General features: G+C 35.6%; 1 protein-coding gene across 3 annotated transcripts in view; it reads left to right on the plus strand.

Annotated features, from left to right (window-relative positions):
- SNTG1 (syntrophin gamma 1) overlaps positions 1 to 23,748 on the plus strand; it is a 756,922-nt gene that overhangs the window by 585,458 nt on the left and 147,716 nt on the right. For all 3 annotated transcript variants that reach the window (XM_074386645.1, XM_074386647.1, XM_074386646.1), the window contains one exon: positions 17,220 to 17,258. In XM_074386645.1, coding sequence (XP_074242746.1) covers positions 17,220 to 17,258 — 39 coding nt within the window. The remainder of the gene's footprint in view (positions 1 to 17,219; positions 17,259 to 23,748) is intronic.

Raw genomic sequence — 23,748 nt, forward strand, 5'->3', positions numbered from 1 at the left:
ATTCACAAAAATCTTTATTTTTCCTTCACTTGTGAAGCTTAGTTTGGCTGGATGTGAAATTCTGGGTTGAAAGTTCTTTTCTTTAAGGATGTTGAATATTGGCCCCCACTCTCTTCTGGCTTGTAGGGTTTCTGCTGAGAGATCTGCTGTAAGTCTGATAGGCTTCCCTTTGTGGGTAACCTGACCTTTCTCTCTGGCTGCCCTTAGTATTTTCTCCTTCATTTCAACCCTGGTGAATCTGACGATTATGTGCCTTGGGGTTGCTCTTCTTGAGGAATATCTTTGTGGTGTTCTCTGTATTGCCTGGAGTTGAATATTATCCTGCCTTACTAAGTTGGGAAAATTTTCCTGAATAATATCCTGAAGCGTATTTTCCAGCTTGGATTCATTCTCTTCGTCACATTCAGGTACACCTATCAAGCGTAGATTAGGTCTTTTCACATAGTCCCATATTTCTTGGAGACTTTGCTCGTTCCTTTTTATCCTTTTTTCTCTAATCTTGTCTTCTTGTTTTATTTCATTGAGTTGGTCTTCGACCTCTGATATCCTTTCTTCTGCTTGATCAATTCAGCTGTTAAAACTTGTGCATACTTCACGAAGTTCTATTGTGTTTTTCAGCTCCATCAATTCACTTATATTCCTCTCTAAATTGTGTATTCTTGTTAACATTTCATCAAATCTTTTTTCAAAGTTCTTAGTTTCTTTGGATTGGTTTAAAACAAGTTCTTTTAATTCACAGAAGTTTCTCATTATCCACATGTTGAAGCCTGCTTCTGTAATTGGAACACACTCGTTCTCCATCAAGCCTTGTTCCGTTGCTGATGAGGAACCGTGATTCCCCGCTGAGGGAGAGGCGTTCTGATCTTGGGTATTCTCAGCCTTTTTTGGCTGTTTTCTTCCCTTCGTTATAAATTTATCCATCTGTGGTCTTTGTATTTACCGTCTTTGTAATTGGCTTTCTGAGTGGACGTCCAACTTATTGATTCTTGGCGCCGAAATCTGAGCAAACCACTGCACCGACCAAATCAGCGGCGTTAAGATTGATGGTGCTTTTCTGACTCTGCACCAAGAACCGACGCTCCGAGGCGCCGGCAAAACCGCCTCGCCGGTCACAAGAGTTGCACTGGCGACCCGTGGGGCTCCTCCGCTGGGAATCTCCTGGTGAGTGAACAACAAGAATTCATGTGAAGGTGTGGTGTCCTCTCGTTCTTTGTGCTTTCACTGGGAGCTACAATCCCGAGCTGCTAGTGATCAGCCATCTTGGATCTCTCTCCCGAACACTGTTTATTCTCATGAACCTAGCTTGACTTTAAGTAACCTGACAACAATGTGTAAAAGTATATTAGCATGCTGTTCAATGACTGGCACTTACTGGTTAAGATCACACTATTGGTTTTCATCTATTCATGTTTGATCATTTACAAAAGTAGAATTCCACATTTTCATGCTTTTATGAATCTTGCCTTACTTACAGAGATGTCGTTTTCTGTTTGGTCATGTCTGTTTGGCACTCTGTGCACTAGGTACTGAGTGTTTTGGTGTAATGATGTCAGATCCAGTCTGTTCAGTCCTACAGCTATGAAAGACAGTATACGCATTTTTAAGAAGAGCTTATTATATAGTGGAGTTACTAATCCCTTGGTAATGTTTCTCTGGTTTTAAGTTTGTTTATGGGGGCTTTATAAATAGCCCACTTTTAAAGAAGTTTATTTTTATGTAGTGTTCAGATTAATTTTTCTACTGAAATGACCTTTTTTGAATTTGATTAGTCCATCACAGGGCCAAATATACCCACTTCTAAAATATGTGCTGATAAAGGTAGTAACAGTGTGAGAATAACAATTGACAGAGCTATCATTTTCCCCTGCATTCGTGGGGTGGAATCTTCAGTGACTCCATAGCATGCCCAAACAAACTTCAGCTCCCTTTCTGTTTTTCAAAGCCCACCATACCAAAGTAGCAAGCCTGGGACCCTTACTTCTCTGATATGCATGTTGGGTGCCAAATTTCTTGCTGGTGTTTGGGGTTTAGGGTTTGGATGCTTCTCCATGAGGGCACTGCTGCTAGTCCTGTATTGTTGATGGCTTGTGTGTCCTCTGTAGGGCTAGTGTGCAGGGTCGGCAGTGGAACAGTGTGAGCCATGGCAAGACAAACCAAATGTGAGTCTGTGTTTCCTTCTCTGTATTCTTCAAACATGTGCTGATCTTTCAAATGTGAATCTCGTAGACTATTTCTGGAAATTACTAAAAATATTTCTGAATCAAGAGATCACATAAATATTCATTCAAATCTTCTTCCAGGAAACTTCTTTCAGCCTTATTTTGTTTCCTTGATATAGTGCCTTTATCCCTCTGTCAGTATTCAGTTGTTTTTCCTTGTCCTTATTTTTCAGCAGTTTTACTATCATGGGCTCAAAGTCTGTAGATTTTCTTAAATCTGTAGATTAATGGCTTCATCCATTTGGAAAACTCTCAGCTCTTCCATGCTACTCCATTCTCTCTCCACTTCTCTTTCAGGATGCCAATTGCATGCATCCTGAAAATGCTGTTCAGCTTTGGGTCTTAGGTTCAGGTCTTTGAGTTAATTTTTGAATATAATGTAATGGAAGGTCCAGCTTCATGCTTTTGCATATGGATACCCAGTTTTCTTAGCATCATTAGTTAAAACGACTGTCTTTTTACCATTGAGTATTTTTGGTACTTGTGTTGAAAATTATTTGACCATATGTGAGGGCTTCTTTCTGGACTCTATTCTATTTTGTTTTTCCATGTGCCTCTTTTTTTTTTTTTTTTTTTTTTTTTTTTTTTGAGATGTAGTTTTGCTCTTGTTACCCAGGCTAGAGTGCAATGACGCGGTCTTGGCTCACCACAACCCTCGCCTCCTGGGTTCAGGCAATTCTCCTGCCTCAGCCTCCTGAGTAGCTGGGATTACAGGCACGCCCCACCATGCCCAGCTAATTTTTGTATTTTTAGTAGAGACTGGGTTTCACCATGTTGACCAAGATGGTCTCGATCTCTTGACTTTGTGATCCACCAGGCTCGGCCTCCCAAAGTGCTGGGATTACAGGCGTGAGCCACCGCGCCCAGCCTAAGTGCCTCTCTTTAGACATACACCACGTAGTTGACTGTAGTAGGAAGTTTTGAAATCAAGAAATATGAGATCTCTGATATTGTTCTTTTTCCGGATTGTTTTGGCAATTTGGGGGGCCCTTGAGAGTCCATGTAAATTTTTGGATGGGATTTTATTTCTGTAAAACACCTCACTGTGGTTTTGATAAGGTTTTTTCAGTCAATCTGTGGGTTCCCTTGAGTGGTGTTGATATCTTAACAATATTAAGTCTTCACATCTATAAAGATGAAATTTTCTCCATTTATTTGTCTTGTTTAATTTTTTAAGAAAACTTTCATAGATTATATTTTATAAGGATTTTACCTTGTACTTAATTTCTAAGTATTTTATTCTCTTTGATACTGTTATAAACATTTTTTTCTTTAGTTTTTTTTCAGATTGTTCATTGTTAGTATATAGAAAGGCAAATTATTTTGCATGTTGAATCTGTAACCAGATACTTTTCTGAATTTGTTTATTAGTTATAACAATTACTTTTGGGCTTTGGAATTTTTCACATATGAGATCATAGTATCTGTGAACAATGATAACTTATTTCTTCCTTTTCAATTCCTTCTTTCATTTCTTTTTTCTTGCTTAATTATACCTGCTAGGACTTGCAGTACTATATCAAATAATATGGTGAAATGCAGACATCTTTGTCTTATTCCTGACCACATAGGAATATATTATCCTTTTCATAGGAAAAGGTTTCAGTTTTCTACCATTGAGTATGATATTCCCTGTGGTGTTTTTATGTATGACTTTTATTATGCTAAAGTAGTTTCTTTCTGTTTCTAGGATGTGGAGTGTGCTTATCATAAAAGAGTGTTGAATTTATTCAATTGCCTTTTCTGCATCAATTGAGATGATTATGTACCTTTTGCTTTCATTCTGTTAATATATTGAACTATTTTGATTGACTTTCATATGTTGAACCAATCTTCCATTCCAGGAAAAAACCCACTTGATAATGGTGTATAATCTTTTTAATGTGCTGTTGTGCTGTTGAATTCACTTTCTTAGTATTTTGTTAAGGAATTTTTCATTAGGTTCATAAAAAATATCAGTCCATATGATTTTTTTGTTTGTTTGTTTTTATTGTTTGTTTGTTTGTTTTTCTTGTGGTGTCATTGGTTATGGTATCAGAGTAATACTGGCCTTGTAAAATGAGTTAGAAAGTGCTCCTTCTTTATCTTTTGGAAAAGTTAAAAAAGGATTGGTGTTAGTTCTTTAAATGTTTACACAGTGAGATTAGACATACAATACAATTTTAGAAAACATATGGAACACTTAGTTATATGTTGGCAAAGAAAAAGTATGTCAAATCTTAGTGCTGACTTCCCTCATTAGTCAGGAAAATATATTAATTTGATGATTTCCATTACTGTTTCACTGCTATTCTATCACTTATGTGGAAATCATTGACAAAGTAGAAAATGAAGTTTCTTTAACAAATTAAAAGATGTTGAGATAATACAAAGAAGGAGTTTAAATCAGGTTGTAGTTAAAGAAGAATTTAAAAACTTAAATCAATTATAGATTTTCAAAGTCCAGTCTTCAGTGATAAGTTGCAAAGCACCAAAAGCACAGAAAGAGAAAATGACATTATGTTGATTTGGAGCCAGAATCCTCAAAGCGTTTGATTAGGTAGAAGCAGCATATAGTTTACCTCAACAGATAGCTAATTATTCTGATAACACTTGTTAGGGTCATATGGACACACTGCTAGACTGAGGGAAGATAAAATGAGTAAGACACATCTCTGTTCTTAAGTATTACACATGCAGTAAGAAGAATAGCAGATGGAAATGTAGACCCAGAGAGAAAGTCACTGGCCAATTCTCTCCAAGTCCTCAGAAAAGCTTTCATGGCAGACATAATTTTGATTATGCCATACATGGGCATAGCTTTGGTGTCAGACTAAACCAGCTGGTGCCAGTTTAAGAGTGAATTAAAGGTTATTTAATCTGTGGGCCTCAGCCAAACATAAAAATGTAATAGATTCTTGCTAGGTGAAGAAGTGAGAGTAAGAGAGAGAAAAAGTGAAAGAGAGAGGAAGAGAAAGAGGGCAGGAGCAAAGTAGGGTAGGAGAGAAGGAAAGAGGGAGAGAAGAAGAGAAGAGGAATAAAGTTAGCTTTGGTGGGTGATATGGTTTGTTTGTGTCACCACTCAAATCTCATCTTGTCGTTCCTGTAATCTCCACTTGTTGTGGAAGAGAACTGATTGTGGGAGGTAATTGAACCATGGTTATACCCTCGTACTGTTCTCATTATAGTAAGTGAGTTCTCACAATATCTGATCATTTTAAACCACATAAAGAAGGATGTGTTTGTTTCCCCTTTTGCCATGATTGTGTTCCCTGAGAGCCTCCCCAGCCATGCTGAACTGTGAGTCAATCAAACCCTTTTTCTTTATGAATATTCCAGTCTCTAGTATGCCTTTATTAGCAGTGTGAAGACAATCTAATGCAGTAAATTGGTTCAGGAGTGAGGTGCTGCTATAAGGATACCTGAAAATGTGGGAGTGACTTTGGAACTGAGTAACAGGCAGAGATTGAAACAGTTTAGAGGATTCAAAAGAAAACAGGAAAATGTAGGAAAGCTTAGAACTTCCTAGAGACTTAGAAGGCTCAGAAGACAGGAAGATATGGGAAAGTTTGGAATTCCTAGAGAGTTGTTGAATGTCTTTGACCAAAATTCTGATAGTAAAATGAACAATGAAGTTCAGGCTGACATGGTCTCAGATGGAGATGGGAAAGTTGTTGAGAACTGTAGTAAAGGTCACTCTTGCTATGCAATGAGATTGGTGACATTTTGCCCCTGTCCCAGAGCTCTGTGGAAATTTGAACTTGAGAGAGATGACTTAGTGTATCTGATGAAAGAAATTTCTAAGCAGCAAAAAGTTCAAGAGAAATCAGAACATAAATCTTTGGAAAATTTGCAACCTGACAATGCAGTGGAAAAGAGAACCCTGTTTCCTAGGGTGGCATTCAAACAGGTGCAGAAATTTGCATAAATAATGAAGAGCTGAGTGTTAATCGCCAAGACAATGGGGAAAATGTCTTCAAGGCATGTCAGAGACCTTCATGGCACTCCCTCCCATCTCAGGCACAGAGGCTTTGGAAGAAAAACTGGTTTCCTGGGCCCAGTCCAGGACCCGTCTGCTGTGAGCATCCCTGGGGCATGATGTCCTGCATTTCAGCCGCTCCAGCTGTGACTAAAAAGAGCCAATACATAGTTCAGGCCATTGCTTCAGATGATGCAAGCCCCAAGTTTTGGCAGCTTCCATGTGGTGTTTGTCCTGTGCATGCACAGAAGACAAGGATTGAGGTTTGGAAACCTCCACCTAGATTTCAGAGGATGTTTGAAAATGAATGGATGTCCAGGTAGAAGTTTGCTCCAGGGGTGGAGCCCTCACAGAGAACCTCTGCTAAGGCAGTGCAGAGACAGGAAATGTGGAGTTGGCTCTGCCCAGTGGAGCTGTGAAAAAGACCCCAGAATGGTAGAACAACTGACAGCTTGCCCCATGTGCTTGGATAAGCCACAGACAATGTCAGCCTCTGAAAGCAGCTGGTGGAGGAGTGGTACCCTGCAAAGCCACAGGAGCAGAGCTGCCCAAGACTGTGAGAGCTCATCTCTTGCATCAGCATGACTTTGATGTGAAGCATTGAGTTGAAGGAGATCATTTTGAAACCTTAAGGTTTAATGACTGCCCTATTGGATTTTGAACTTGTATGGGGCCTGTAGCCACTTTGTTTTGACCAATTTCTCCCATTTGTAACAGGTGTATTTTCAATTCCTGTACTCATATTGTATCTAGGAAGTAACTAACTTGCTTTTGATTTTGCAGGTTCATAGGTGGAAAGGACTTGCCTTGTCTCAGATGAGGCTTTGGACTTGGAGTTTTGAGTTAATCCTGGAATGAGTTAAGATTTGGGGGGCTGTTGGAAGGGAATGATTGTGTTTTGAATTGCAAGGACATGATTTTGGGAGGGGCCAAGGGCAGAATGATATGATTGGGTTGTGTCCCCACCCCAATATTATCTTGAATTGTAGTTCCCATTAGCCCCATGTGTCATAGGAATGACCCAGTGGGAGGTAATTGAATCATGAGGGTGGTTACCCTCATGCTGTGCTCATGATAGTAAGTGAGTTATCAGGAGATCTGATGGTTTTATAAGGGGTTTTTCCCTCTTTTGCTTGGCACTTCTCTTTGCTGCCACAATGTAAAAAGAACTTTTTTGCTTCTCCTTCCATCATGATTGTGTTTCTCGAAGCCTCCCCAGCTATACTTAACTGTGAGTTCATTAAAACTATTTTCTTTTTAAATTACTCAGTCTTGGTTATGTCTTTATTAATAGCATGAGAATGGACTAATACTGTGGGCCTGGGGAGAGTGACCATGAGCAAAGACACTGTTATGTGGCAGGACAGGGCCCACATACCAGAATTCATACAGACAAGGACCTGATATAGAAGTGACTACTGAGAGACATGCAGACCAGAATGTGGAGGGATTTGAATTCTATGTGATTTCACTCTTTTGTTTCTGAAGTAATGAATGGTGTATAATTAATTAAATAAAAAATGGCCATTTCAAATTTACATTTTTAAAATACTATCCTAGAAAAAGTATGTGCATATATAGTAGAAGGACAAACCTGAAATACTATTTTTAGTCATCCATCTTATCAAGAACACATAAAATTACAAGACTGTCCACTTGCATTTATGATATTCTTTTGTGTTAAATGATAAATGGGATGACTAAATTCTAAAATCTGCTCTAAAACTAAAGGAGGTAGATCACTCGCAGAAGTCACTAGTCATAAGAAATGACAAGATCCTAGGAAATCCTACTAAGAAGGTTATACTTAATAATTAATTGATAAATTCTATGGTCATGCTTCATAAGACTACATCTCTTTTGGTTTGAACAGAATTCAATTTAAATTTCATCAAATTTACCCTATTTTTTCTACTGCTACTGCAAATACCTCTCTCTCCCTTTGTTTCACCTCAACCCAGAAACAATTATTCTTGTAATATGAGAACTTCCTTTGAAATCATAAGTATTCCTTTCAACTCTTATGCATGGTATGAACTCTACATTTCAAGGCCATCAGAATTACAATTGTCAATCTGAAAAATAGAGATTAGTATCTCCAAATATGTTGAGGTTATTCAAGAATGAAATTTGAGGTTTAAAATCTGAGATGGCACAAGTGTATCAAGAGAAGAAAAAAGGGAAGCTTTTATTTGCACAAAGGGAGGGGTTTACATAAGTTTCTTAGAAACAAAGTTCATTGGTTTCAGAGGGTCAAGCTAGAGTTGTTATTAGTTCATTGGTGGAGATTTCATATTACTAGGCAAGTGTTTTTGACAGAGCATATTATTAAAAATACTGCAGTCCTAAACAATGCCTAGTAATACACTTTGTCATACAAGCAGAAGTAGATGTGCAAAATGTGCAAGTTATGCAAACCAGGAGATGCTTGAAGGAGGTTAAGAAATTTCTTGTAGGGTATTAGAGAGTCTTTGGAAATTATTTTCTCAGACAGGTAATCATGAGTTCCTTCTCGTCATGTCTTCCCAGCCCTATATTGTCTGGATCTGAGTAAAGCAATTATTTAATATCTACAGTTTTCACATGATAGACATTCAAACTCAGTAATTCAGAGGGTTTTTGGTTGCTTTTGTTTGTTTGCTTGTTGTTTTGATTTTTAAGTGATTAGCCTTCAAGGCAAAATTAAACTTCAAATTCACAAGTCTGACTTTGTTATAAAAATATTAAGCAGTTATTAGATACCAATAAGTAATATAGAGTATATAAAGATATAATTAAGCACAATTTCACATTTTTATTTTGCTACTTCAAAACCTAGGATGTTTGGAAGAATCATCAATTTCCTTTCCAAATTATTTTTCACACCACAACAACTTAATAGAGTTTATTTTTTTATCCTTCCACCTGTTTCACCAAAATTATTTTGTTCTGAGCTACTGTTTAATCTCAATATAAAATTATTTAGTTTATCAACTAATAAGTTAAGATGAATAGAGAATACAGATTAACCACTAAATCTTTGTAAATATCCATCAATTGTTGGTAATACGAGAACATTCTATGCTCTAAGTGTGTGTGTGTGTGTGTGTGTGTGTGTGTGCATCTGAACATGTGTGTGTGTGTGTGCGTGTGCACATTTACTACATCTTAAAGTATCAGTCTTTCTGACTTACCTGAGGTACTGCAATTTTTCTTTCAGCAGAAATGTTCTAATGTGATTCTAGAAAAATACAGAAATTCAAGCATAATATACTTTTTTCTTGAATAAGTCTGGAGGTTCTCATTGAAGCAAATATAATGGCCTATGCTTGGTTTTGAATAACATATCTTAATGCCATTTTAGGTAAATATTACACATAAGTGTCATTTTAAACTTTCTGTTCTATGTTTTATGTCATTCATAGAACAAAAATCACATATTTTGGAAATTAATAGAAGAATACAGAATTCCCAAGATCAAGGAGCCTACAGTTTTCTAGAAATCACTGATAATTGTAAGAATGACCCAATGAGTTTCCTTATCACAATTGCAGCATAAAATGAAATAAATTGACATTTTAAAAAATTGAATTTTATATATTATATTCTCAAAAAAAATAAGAACTTAACACTACTTAGATTGTGTTTCCCTTGTATCGGTCACATCATCCTGAATCTAGGTATGTACTCTCAGAATACACATGAGACCAGGAGGGGTGGCTCATGCCTATAATCCTAGCACTTTGGGAGGCTGAAGTGAGCTGACCACCTGAGGTCAGGGGTTCAAGACCAACCTGGCCAGCATGGTGAAACCCATCTCTACTAAAAATACAAAAATTAGCCTGGTGTGGTGGGGGGCACCTATAATCCCAGCTACTTTGGAGGCTGGGACAGGAAAACTGCTTGAACCTGGGAAATGGATGTTGCAGTGAACTGAGCACCATTGCACTCCAGCCTGGGAAACAGAGTGAGATTTCAAAAAAAAAAAAAAAAAAAAAAAAAAAAAGTTGGGGGGCAAATACAGGAGTCATTACACCAATTCATATGATTGAAAAAAACTCTAGCATCAAAAATTCTTGGGGATGCAAAGCCCTCTGCCATAGACATATCACCGTCACTCTCAGTTCCTTTTAGCTGTCGTCATCCTCTCTGAGGAACGATATTCACAATAAATTTTACTACCCGATGGAAGGAAATGGATCAAGTCAAATGTTTCCGGTGGAGTAACATTGATTCTCTTTTTTGCTGGAAGTCTCTATAAAGTTGCAAAGTGTCTATAAATCCCTTAGGATTTCAAGTAAACAGCAAAATGCTTATAATTTATTTTTTCTGCTAGAGGTCTGATAAGTTGTATCAGATTTGCCAAGGAATCTATTGTTTTAAAAATTAAACACTTCATTGTGTTTGAGATGAATGTCTTCTTTTTGGGTAGCAAAAGAAATTTCAATGTTGTAATCCTGATTGAGAGTAGAGTATCTCATAAATTAGTTACAATTGTTCTATCTGTGATATTTGCCTATATTTAATCTTTTACTGATGAATATAGATCCACAGATACCTCATAATTCTTATTATGAGATTGTGAGTGGTTCTTGAAAAATTACACAATATAAATTGTGTCCTCTCCTACTTCCAAGTAGGTATGAATTATTCCCTATTCTTTCCTATTCTTCACTTAATGTCAGCTCTATGTTAACATGATATATTTTGGTAACATATAATTAAAAATTGATATATTATGTTGAGAAACAATATGGAGTATTCCTGTTTTATGGAAGTGATTTGTATTTGAGAAAAGAGAATGCAAAATATATGAAATGTCCTTCAATGTACTCCATGGAGTTGTGTTTGAGAAGGTACATGTGCATTAACAGCAAATACTAAAGAACAAGAAAGCGGGATCCCTCCTCAAAGACTTTATACAAAAATAGACTTGCAAACTTCAAAGTCATTTCTATTGTAAAGAATCAAGGAAGGATAAAAGATACAGACAGCGTCTCTGAGGAAAGTTACTGCTTTTGGAAACAGTAACCATTGGAAGTGTTAGCTGAAGAATAAAAAAGGTTTGAGAGATGGTCCTCTTAATGAAGGTGACTCAGAGAGAGTGCACGCTTGCTCCTGAAAGAGCCAGCAATGTCGCTGTCACGCCGTAACGCGGTATAGCGCTTCAACAGTGGGGGCCCTCTAGGTTTTAGTTTAGACATTATCTGGAAAGAAGCACGACTGTAAAGATTTACTTTGGTGGTGGAAGGAGATGCATTTGTGTGCCTGTGGGAGAAGAATACCAGTCCTCATACTGTCACCTGCCAGTGACCACAGATGTGCAAGTCAGACATGACGCTGCCCCCGCAGCTAGAGTTCCGTTTCTGCTGTGCTGTGCTGAACAGCCGCTGGCCTGGGTGGGCACTGGGTCCATGAGTTGTTTGTTCCTCTCTGTCTGGAAAACCCAAAGTGCTTGGAACAGAAAATCTTCTCAACCAAGGCAGCCTGGGGCCATTATTTGGGAAGAAGTGGCAGGCCTTGGCTCTGGGGCATTCATACAGAATTTTCATAGACAGGAGCGAATTTGTTTGCTACTCTAAACAAGGAAACAAGACTGCATGCTTTGGCAGCTGGGGGAGAAGTGAGTTTCCAAGAAATCAAACAGAGATGAGTATATAACTTACCAATTTATCTTCTGTTTTTGATTTTTAAAAGCCTGAACGTGGCCCTTATTCATCCGATTGCATTTTACTTGTTGGTCATTTATAGCACTTGCCGATTTTGTGCAATGTCATGTCGGGTAACCCTGGTCTAAGGCATTCTGCTGCTTTTACAGGCAGAGGATTAATAGCTTAAATAATTGTGCTCCAAAAGCAGCCAGTTTTGTGATATGGGCAGCAATTATGCCCTTTGATCTCTACAAGCCTTCATGTTCAGACAGTCTTTATTTTAGTCAAAATTATATTGGCTTTTTAGCTACTCATAACACAAGTTCTTCTGATAACATAAAATTACCATTGGTTTCTAAGAAATTTAACATACAAAATGTCTTTTCAAAAAACCCTAATTTGTCTTATTTGAAGAGGAGTCTTAAAATGACACAGAGAATTTAGAATTGTCATTATTTAGAATTAGTATTACTACCAAGAGTAGACAGTTTTTGAAACTTTGCTCTTTTAATATATTTTATTACTAAAATATTTACGTTTTAATATTTTATTATATATAATATAGCAGACACTATATTAATTATAAGAATAATGTCATGTTTTAAAATAAATATGTTGTAATAAATGTCATTTTTTCTAATTAAATTTCAATTTACTTTACTGATATTAATGTTATTAAAACATAAGTATTTGTCAAAGCAAATTACTGCCAGTATCCTTATATTTAGAGTTCACTTATAATTTAGGTTTCCTAGAATATGGTTGCAAATGTAAACCAAAGTATACTATGCTCGATAAACACCACTCCACCACTGCCGTTTACGAGAAAGCATCGATGGATTCCTTTTCCCTCTGTCTGTTCATTCCCCACCCAGCGTGATTCACACATAATTGTCACCAAGTTAGCACTTCAGTATGCACATCCTAGTCTAGATTTGACAAGAAAATACAAAGGAACATGCAAAGTGTAGTGCAAGAAAGACATAATTTGCTCAGCAGTCTTTAAAATGCACTTTTTATCTTCAAAGGGAATTCAAGTTTATTTTATATTAATTATAATCACCATGTATTCAGCTCTAAATTCCTGACAATTTTTCCAAAAAATATATGCAGTTAATGTTATTATTGATGTTTTACAAATGAAGGGATCTAGATATTTGATAATTAATAATCTGTCTGAGGATATTTAGTAACAATTACTGCTGGAATTCAACACCAGATCTATCTGACTGCGCAGCCTGACAAAGTCGTATGCACCTACATTTTAGCTCCTATGTTGAATTTATCCTCATTCCCTTCTGAAGCCTCCTTGGACTATTTGGATTCTGTAAAGGGGGCATCCGTATGCCATTGTCTCTGCACGGGATCTTTCATGTCCATGTTCCAGAGCTTATCACCATGAACCACACTTAGTAAAAGGTCATTAAAATATTTTACAAGTAAGTAATCACATTCTTCCCTGTCTTCATTTCATTTAGTCAATACACGTGCACACACACATTACTGAGCACGGAGCACTGAGGATTGTTCTAAGACTTTAAAATGTTGTGCAAGATTTAAAAGTTTAGCTACAGAGAAGAAAAATAAAACAGGTGTTTTGAAAAACTGATATATTCTGGGGTTTGTTTTGATGGCATTTTAGATTTTCAAAGTTTTAAATGATGGAGCAGCTCTATTAAGTCAATAAAGACTAAACTAATTTTATTATTTTCTAATTATAAAAGTTATATTTAAACATCATAATAATTAAAAAATACAAAGCAGCAAAGGAAGCATTCATGTAATAATCCCCAAATAAGAAACAAAACTATTAGAATTTTCGTAACTGTCAATATCATTATTATGCACATATATGTCTATTATCTCCTGGTCTGCAGGTTGTGAGGATCATAGAAAAAGCATAGCATCTGGGCCGGAGTGCACCGTTTCTCATGGCAATGTCCTTTACAGCTTCTCTTTTCTAGGGGAGGGCATTCCTCGACCCCTTGCACTTCCCAGGTGAGGTGATGCTCCACCCTGCTCCAGCTGACCCACCATCAGCAGCACTCACTGTGTAACCAGTCCCAGTGAGATGAGACGGGCACCTCAACTGGAAATGCATAAATCACCCCCCTGCATTGATCTCGCTGACAACTGCAGACTAGAGCTGCTCCTATTTCGCCATCTTGCTGGCCACCCAACCATCACATTTCTCATTATTTCCTCTCTTTCCTCAGTTATTGTTTTATTTTAAAATGTTAGCGTATTTTAAATCTTAACAAGGAATTATTTTGTATCTAAAACATCAGGAAAAATCCCTGAATACATTTTTTGTTCTTTCCTTGCTATCACAATGAGGGTAACAGGTAGAGTTTTCTGTGCTGGACATCATATGTCCCATTTTGATTATCTGCCTTCCATTCCTGGGAAGTCAGTAGTTTAGATAAGTTTTTATATCCATTAAGCCATGAATAAACATGAATAGATTATCTTACCCTAATACACATTTAAAAAGCTACAAATTGCAGTAGAAATCAGCTTATGCAAGTTCCTTTTTTGCCAGATAAATCTATTAATACTATACGTTGCAGTATTTAAGTGTTGACTTCATTCCTTTTGAACATTTTTACATAATCCTGGTATAACATAAATCATTCAAGGATAAAGTATTATGAAGTTATATAGAAGGAGTATTTGAAAGGTTATGATGACATCAATTTATAAGCAGAACACAATGTATTAATATTTCACTTCAAAGAATATTACTTCTTCAGTAATTGACTTAATGCCTTGTTCTATGTCATTATTATATGATTGTATTTGCCACATGACAAAAGCAATCTACACATAATTTTCTAAAGGCCATTTCAATATTTTCCAAACACAGATTTTACACATTAATTATTATTATTTTTTACATATTGTTCTAGCCGTTGGTATATCTGTCTTGTTATACTCTCTAGCCCTTAATATGCTATTCCTTTATTTTTTGTATTCTATTTTTTGATAGATATTCTAATGTAAAATATATTATAATATATATTCTAAATTGCTCCTACTTTCTTGTCTTATTTTTGAGCAGTGTTAGTGGTAATACATTTTTTTATTTTAATAGTAATAATGTGATACAGTAAACTATTCAAAGGATAGACAGAGTAACATTCATATATTAGTTACTAATCTTTTCCAAGGTGAGTCAGGTATGGTACTAAGGGAAACTAACAAAAACAAAAGATGATAATACAACAACTCTTCACCGGTAAATAATTCTGATGGTCTCGTAAAAAGTAGATCACTGTGGGAGAAAACAACTCATTTCTGCAAACACTCCCAAGGCTGGGGTAGCAGGATGAGACTTCTGTGTAGACCTTCTGTTTGCATCAACCACTACTTTCTATCATGAAGTGCTTGTCTAATTAGCTGATCTTCATGTTTCCTAGAAAGATGTTTCAGACATTTTTTCCAATTAAAAAATACGGCAGTTTACAAAGCTACATAGTACATTATTGAAGACAAGGCTTCACATACAATATTAGGTGAATTTTAGAATTATTTATTACAATTCATATGAACTAGCGAAAAGTAGAGTTTGACAAAGTACTCAGTGTAGATTTTTTAAGCTGATTAATAAAAGATGTTTAGAGATCAGCTTTTTCCTTCTGCATTTCCAGGCTGTGCTGATTTTAGCTGAAGGCATGTGAGTAAGTTCAGAGATGCTTTAGCAGATTCTTCATCAGAGCCAAAAGGAATATTGAAATGATTATAATAATGTAAGAAGTACATGGTTTCTGTACCTAACCTTACTCAGATCTCACATATATTTTCAAATTTTCTTATATTTTTACATTTTAAAAAATTTATTTATTATACTTTAAGTTCTGGGGTACATGTGCAGAACATGCAGATTTGTTACATAGATATGCACATTCCATGGTGGCTTACTGCATCTATCACTCTGTCATCTACATTAGGTATTTCTCCTAATGCTCACTGTCCCCTAGCCCCCATCCCCTGACAGGCCAAATTGTGTGATGGTCCCCTCCCTGTGTCCATGTGTTCTTATTGTTCAACACTCACTTATGAATGAGAATATGTGGCATTTGGTTCTCTGTTCTTGCGTCAGTTTACTGAGAATGCTGGTTTTCTGCTTCATCCATGTCCCCACAAAGGACACAAACTCATCTTTTTCTATAGCTGCATAATATTCCATGGTATATATGTGCCACATTTTCTTTATCTAGTCTATCTTTGATGGGCATTTGGGTTGGTTCCAAGTCTTTACTGTAGTGAACAGTGCTGCAATAAACATACATGTGGATGTGTCTTTATAATAGAATGATTTATAATCCTTTGGGTATATACCCAGTAATGGGATTGCTCGGTCAAATTGTATTTCTATTTTTAGATTCTTGAGGAATCGCCACTGTCTTCCACAATGATTGAACTAATTTACGCTTCCATCAACAGTGTAAAAGTGTTCCTACTTCTCCACATCCTATTTTTACATTTAAGTGACAAACATCTTGCTAGTAAATCTGTTCTTGTAGGCGTAACCTTTTTTGATTTTCCAACTTTGTGTATTTTTTTCTGTTAAATGACCTGTTATTTCACAGTAGTCAGTAGGGCAAAAGGGAATGAAAAAAGGGCAAAATAAAATAAGTCAATGACAATTTATGAGTGAGAATAGTCTGCGTTAATTCTGGTGTAAATGTATACACCGGAGTGTTTACAGAGTTAGCATGTTTCAGTTTCTCTATAAAGCCATTAGAAGATCATCGTTTTAACGAGTAAAAGCACTGTTAAAGAAACACTACTTTGTGCAATGTAAGTTTTTTTTTATCCAAACCTAACGTTCATTTTTATTTGGTATTTAAAGTTTGTTTCCATGGCATATCACAGAGGAAATGGTTTCTCTGAAGATCTACTTTAAATTCTTATAAAATGTCATTGATTAAATTTCTTAAAGTAAATGTTATACTTCATCTGGAGTCTTGACTGAAAATATTCAACACACATACTTTATCCTTTAGCATTTGGATATTGTACTTCCCTGTTCTCTTGAGTGCCAAAACAAATATAATATAAAATAATTTCAAAGTGCAAAAAATAAACTACAGAAAGTTACTCTCTACATTCTTGATAGATAATCATTCAGTGTTGTTTGAGCACAGGCTTTTGGTTTCTCATGGTTAAGAAATTTTTAAAGGGAAATCTTTTCCAAAATGTTTTCATATGAAATGTAGGATAATTTGATAGTCAATTTTAAAAAGAAAAATATCTGTCGATATACATTGTTTTATATGTGATGATTTCAGTATATCAAAACAGGATATTAATATATTAGCTCACTAAATACCATCTGCATAAAATTCTGGGACTTTGTGTTACCATATTCTTGTTCTTCTCACTTTTATTATTTATTTATCATTGCAGATTAAAAAAATCAACAGAAACTTTCCTGTAAATCAACAGGTAAGTTCAAAGCATACATGGAAAACTGAATAATATATTTCTTTATTTATTATAGAAATAATGCTATCTGATTTCTAGACAGAAATAACTGATACTGTCATTTACTATCTTCACTGAGAAACATACATTTCAGATATTTCTTTCACATTATGTAATATATCTGTTCCTCTACTTATATTAAAAAGTAGTTTAAAAAAATTTGTATGTAAGTCAAAAATTATTGTTTATACAAAATACTTATATTGATTTGAATACATTGTTGAAGAACGTACAGTCTTATTTACATAAGATAGTTTTAGTATATCTTAACTTTTGGGAAACCTACTTTTAATTTATCTCAAAATTCTAATGGATTTTTCACAATTTGCAGACAGTATTTCAAATGAGTCTTAGTTAATATATAGAACAAAAATAATTTTGATTATTCATCTCTATAAATTTCTTACACTTGATATCAACTTTGATTTGAAACCATTGATCAAATCTAAGTATCTATGATAGCTATTTATAAATGATTTGTAAATCACGAATTAATTTTAATGATAAAAGTGTTTAAATGCTCTTCAACTCATAAAATATAAGATCCTTTTCTTACCTAAACCCCAGTTCCCTTATCTGTAACGTTTGTATAAGGGCGACTATCCTCTAAGTTTATTTTGAGGATTAAATAATAGCACATGTAAAGTTCTCAGTCTATGCTATTATTATCATTAACGTTTCTAAATGTTTACACTTATTCTTTGGAATACAGAATTTATGTTTTGTAGAATTTGTATCATTGATGATGCTGTTAGAGCAGAACAACCTGAAAAGCCATGTGTAACTAGAACTCTCCAGAGAACAGCTTTGGAGGGTTCATTGTGTCTACAACGATCTGACCTAGTTTTTTTCAACTCCAGGGATCCCCTCCCTCCTACCTTAAGGCCCTCAGCGCTGAGCCAAATTGATACTTTGGATAAACGCAGAGGTTGGAGAGGTGTCTTGCCACATTCTGTAGCAGCCTGTAGTTGTTTTTAAGGCCCTTACTTACAGTGTGGAAACCAGAGCTGTCACCAGTAGCCTCTGCTTACTTGCTCTCTGATGACATCTGGGAAGCTCCCTTTTTTGCTCTCATGCTGTCCCTGGTGATCCTAACATGGGTGTCATCTTAAGAAGTATAGAAAGGTGTGGTCCAAGATAGGTGTCATCTTGAGAGCTACAGTTTAATGCTTTTTTTACCCAGGCTGGAGTGCAATGGCGCAATCTCGGCTCACTGCAACCTCCGCCTCCTGGGTTCAAGCAATTCTCCTGCCTCAGCTTCCCGAGTAGCTGGGATTACAGGCACACGCCACCATGCCCAGCTAATTTTTTTGTTGTTGTTGTATTTTTATTAGAGACGGGGTTTCACCATGTTGACCAGGATGGTCTCCATCTCTCGACCTAGTGATCCACCAGCCTCAGGCTCCCGAAGTGCTGGGATTATAGCAGTTTAACACTTTTATAGGGTTCCAGTAGAGGGAAAATATCATTAATAAGAAATTACTCAAATACAAGGAAGCATCAATCGTGGGAGAAGATTATAATGCCTATCAGTAGACAAGGCCGGTCAGATTTATTAAAATGAGAATCTATTGTTTTGTGAGTTGTCCAATATAAAAAGATGTTAATTTTTGTATTCAAGAATGACTTTAGACCTGTGTCATCACCCTCGCATTCTAACCTCATCATGGAAAACATTAATCTAGGTGTAATATGTTACTACAAGCGGTCGTTGCCCTGTAGCTCCAAAGCTGTTCTGTGATCATGATGCCAACTTCAGCCAACACTCCTCACATAGTCGGCTTGCTGATTGGGAGTACTCCTTGCCACCTGTGCTTATATCCAGGTTTACAATAATACTAAGTAAAATAAATGAGAATTTGAATAAATCTTACATAGAAAGAAAAACTGATATTCTAGCACTAGGTTCATAATATTCTGACACCTACTCATATAGAAGCATAGATGTGCATTGTTAGTATTCATCATTTTTATTTGCTAGCATGTTAATGTTTTTTATTCTATAATTATTTTAAATCTGAAATTACATAATTGAAAACTATTTTGGATATTATTTCAATGGTCTTAGCAGCTCAGAATTTCGAAAATCCTAACAAATGCATCCTGGTATTTAAGAAACTCGAAAACAAGAGTTAATAGAGTTTTTTTTCCTGCTACTTTCCATCATATATATATGAATAATTTTTTAAAAATAGGATGAGTTTATAGTTCAACCTTTGCATTACTGCAAACTGAGGAAAACTCACCGCATAGTATGATAACAATCCATTAAGAGACTAGAGTACATTTCCTACTTAGTAAAATCTATGCAACTTTAAGGAATTGAAATTTAAAAACACATGTAACCCCATTTCTGATGAGATATACATTTAAAATCTCCCTCATATTCCTGATGTTGTAGGTATCAAAACAAAAATTAGAAGTTATCCAAGCCACAGTGAATCAGAACTTCTCTGCTCCCTGAGATTTGGTTTCCAACTTGTGCTATGCAGGTGGTACCACCATCCCAACCAGAGAAATTCAAATAAAAGCAAAGCATAGAGAGAACGCCATTGCAGTCCAGCAGAGACCAGTGCTAAGATTAGCTCCACAGGAACCCTGCCACACTCCAGAATGCATGAGGCTTTCCAGAAAAACACTCTATATGGAGAACAGGGTTGAGTCCGAAACTATAAACCATGTGAGGAAACAAACCATTATAAAAATGCATAATTTAGCGATTAAGGAACTATCCAAATATTTTTAATCATAAATTTTAAAATAAAGAAACCAAAATTGGAAGACAAGGACAGGACATGGTGATAAAATTTGTGGTTGTAAAACAACCACACAGGAGTTCAAAAATGAGAGAGAAAAAAGAAACAACTTACGCTTAAAATTAGTTAACCCCCACTACATAATCTTAGTCATGGTACCCACTTGAAATCACACTAGTATATCTCCAACTTCACTTTTCGTGAAGAGTAAGCATTCCATTTTCTCTATGCATCTGGGACACATTCACCTGTTATTATTATTATTATTATATTCTATTTTTTTTTTTTAATCTTTTGAGACAGAGTATTCTTCTGTCACCCAGGTTGGAGCACAATGGCCTGATCTTGGCTCACTGCAACCTCCACCTCCCAGATTCAAGCAATTCTACTGCCTCATCCTCCTGAGCAGCTTGGATTACAGGCATGCACCACCATGCCCGGCTACTTTTTGCATTTTTAGTAGAGACAGGGTTTCACCACGTTGGCCAGGCTGGTCTCAAACTCTCGACCTTAAGTGATCCTCTCACCTTGGCCTCCCAAAGTGCCAGGATTACAGGTGTGAGCAACTGTGCCCAGCCTGATTTGATTCATTTTTACAGTAAACACATTGACGTTCAACTTGCCTTGGTAATTTTCTATTGAAAAGATGAAAGGCAGGACAGCAGTCTAGCTGATGAACAAAACAGTGATAATTGAATGAATATCAAGTGATGCTGTGATAATTCCTTCAATGCATTAGCGGTCAAGGCATACAGGCCCACACACCAGACCTACGTCACATTTTACGTGACCTAGCCCATTAGGTCAAAATTAATTACGTGTGTCATTTTTACTCATTTTTAACTGAAATTTCTTCATCCTGAAATAGATCTCATTCCTCCCACAAAAATACCATTTTTCAATAAGTTTCTCCTATAATTACCAGGGAGTAACATAACAAAGTATTAATTCATCATTAAAATATTAATATAATGATCTTTATATCAGGCAGTATATAAAATAATGTAATCAAATTGTTTATATTAGTTTAAATTAATAACATTATACTTATTTAAAAAACATTAACTCTGGTAGCTATTCCTATAGAAATATTTATATTTGACAAATCATAATCATTTGGACACATTGTTATAGTTGTGTACATACCACACATAGAATGTGGGCAGCTGAAATAGAGTGACTAGAGTCTCTAATCATGCTGGGGAGAGCTAAGGAATTACAGGAAACCTTAAAAATCTATTTCTGGAGTGGCATTGGAAAAGAAGGAGGAGTGGTATTGACAAAAAATTGCTTCTGTATAAAAGCAACAGAAAAGTAGCAAAAATAGCATCAACTTTTAACAAATATGAAAATTCGCAAAGGCTCACTGAATCCAATGAGCATTTATTCAAGAAAAACAGCTGAGTCTTGGTAAGAACAGCAAGCTTTGTGGCATTATAACTGGACCTAGTTTCTGGCACTATGGTGGCTTACATTGGCAGGGCATAATAATGATGTAGCAACATTTAACATCAGCTAGCCTAATCTTTATAATCTAATCAGCTGTGTGTTTAATTCATTCAATTTTAGCTTTCTTGAAGGTGTGTGTGTGTATTTAGACAAAATATTCTATTAATGAAACTGAGAATTGGTCTTTATTTTTGGAACGATATCAAAATCTTTTTTTTTTTTCAATTTGAGAAAGAAATTCTCCTAGTTCTTTATACATTCAATTTATAAATGTTGAAAACAAATTATGGAGTCACACAATCTCGAGATAATGAGCCTCTTGTTCAGGTGTATTTTATAACACATGGTGATAAAATATGCTGGCATTTTATGATCTAAAGGAGAATTCACCTCAAAAAAAGTAATATGTCTGTATAAATTAACTCTTGGAAAACCCACTAGCTTATAAATCATTGATAACAAACGTGGTGGATAGTCACAGGAAAAAAGGGGTATAAATGTTATTTTACAGTTAAACTAAAAGAGCCCACACCTAATTATGTAGAAACTTATGTATTACAATTAAAATAAAATGTACACTTTAGAACACTTGGAAAAGGGTTATTCAAATAAGAGAAAGTTGTGTATGTGTGTGTGTTGAATTTATACACATATGTACATGGGATGCATTATTGGAAGAACTGTCTTCTCATTTGCTTTCTTTTCTAAATACATAGATTTTCAAAATCCTGAGGGAGGGGTGATGAATATTGTAACATTGTCTTGGTTTGCATTTTCCAGGTTATTATATAAATGGAATCTTACCACATGCATGAATTTTTGTGGCTTCTTTCACACAGAATAATTATTTTTAATATTATTCATGTAACAGCATTCATGAAGTCATCATCCTTTTTAATGCTGAGTAGTATTTTATCAGTGATTATATCACTATTTGTAAAAATTATGTATTATCCCATTAATGCACATTTGCTTGATTTCAAGTTTTAGTGTATTACAGATAAAGCTGTTATAAATGTTTATGAATAAGCTTTTGCATTGACATATGCTTTTATTACATTTGGGTAAAATTCTAGTAGTGTAATAATTGGATATAATGGATGTGTATTTTGAACATTTTAAGAAAATGCAAAACTATTTTCCAAAGGTTTTACATTTCATCTTGACACCACCAGTGTAAAGATAATCTCCTATATTTCCTTTACGGTCCGCCTTTGAAATTTTGGACATTCTAATAGATGTGTTGTGATCTGTTCAATTTTAATTTCCATTTCCCCAAAGAATAATGATGTTGAGCATCTTTCATGTTCTTATTTGCCATCTGCATATATTCTTGTGTGAACTGTCTCTTCAAATGTTGCCCAAGCAGAGAAGTTTTTAAATTTGATGAAGTCCAATTCATTGTATATTAATGGATCATGCTTTTCAAATTATATTTAATAAGTCTTTTCCTGACACAGGAAATACACTTTCAACTATTGTTATCCTAGATTTTTTACAATATTCTTTTTATTTTAAATCTATAATTTATTTTTATTTAATACTTGTTTCAAAAGTGAGGTGTAAATCAAAGCTATTTTTAAGGGAAGATACAATAGTTCCAGCATATTTGTTGAAAATATTATTCTTTCTTCACTGAATTATTATTCCTTTATCAAAAAACAAATTGACCCCATACATGGGGGCCTATTTCTGGACTCCAAAAGCTGTTGCCTTGGTCTATTTGTGTCTCTTGACATGAATACAACACTGTCTTGAATACTGTAGTTCTACAGTGTCTAATGTCAGTGGTTACAGTTACATAGCAAGAGTAAGTCCCCGAGCTTTGTAATTATTTGTTGTTGTTGATAAGACTTCTCAGAGGTTTTAATTCATGTTTTTATATAATTGAAACGTAATTGTACACATGGGTAATGGACAGTGTAATATTTCAAATCATATATACTTTGAGTAATAAGTAAATCAGACTAATTGCCAAATCCATTCCCCCATCACCTACATTAGGTATATCCCCTAATGGTATCCCTCCCCAACTCCCCACCCCTCACTGTCCCTCCTCTAGTTCCCCCCAACAGACCCCAGTGTGTAGTGCTCCCCTCCCTGTTTCCATGAGTTCTCATGGTTCAACACCCACCTGTGAGTGAGAACATGTGATGTTTGATTTTCTGCTCCTGTGCCAGTTTGCTGAGAATGATGGTTTCCAGGTTCATCCATGTCTCTACAAAGGACACGAATTCATCATTTTT

The sequence above is a fragment of the Saimiri boliviensis genome, chromosome 15 (assembly GCF_048565385.1).
Source record: "Saimiri boliviensis isolate mSaiBol1 chromosome 15, mSaiBol1.pri, whole genome shotgun sequence".
Lineage (NCBI taxonomy): Eukaryota > Metazoa > Chordata > Mammalia > Primates > Cebidae > Saimiri > Saimiri boliviensis.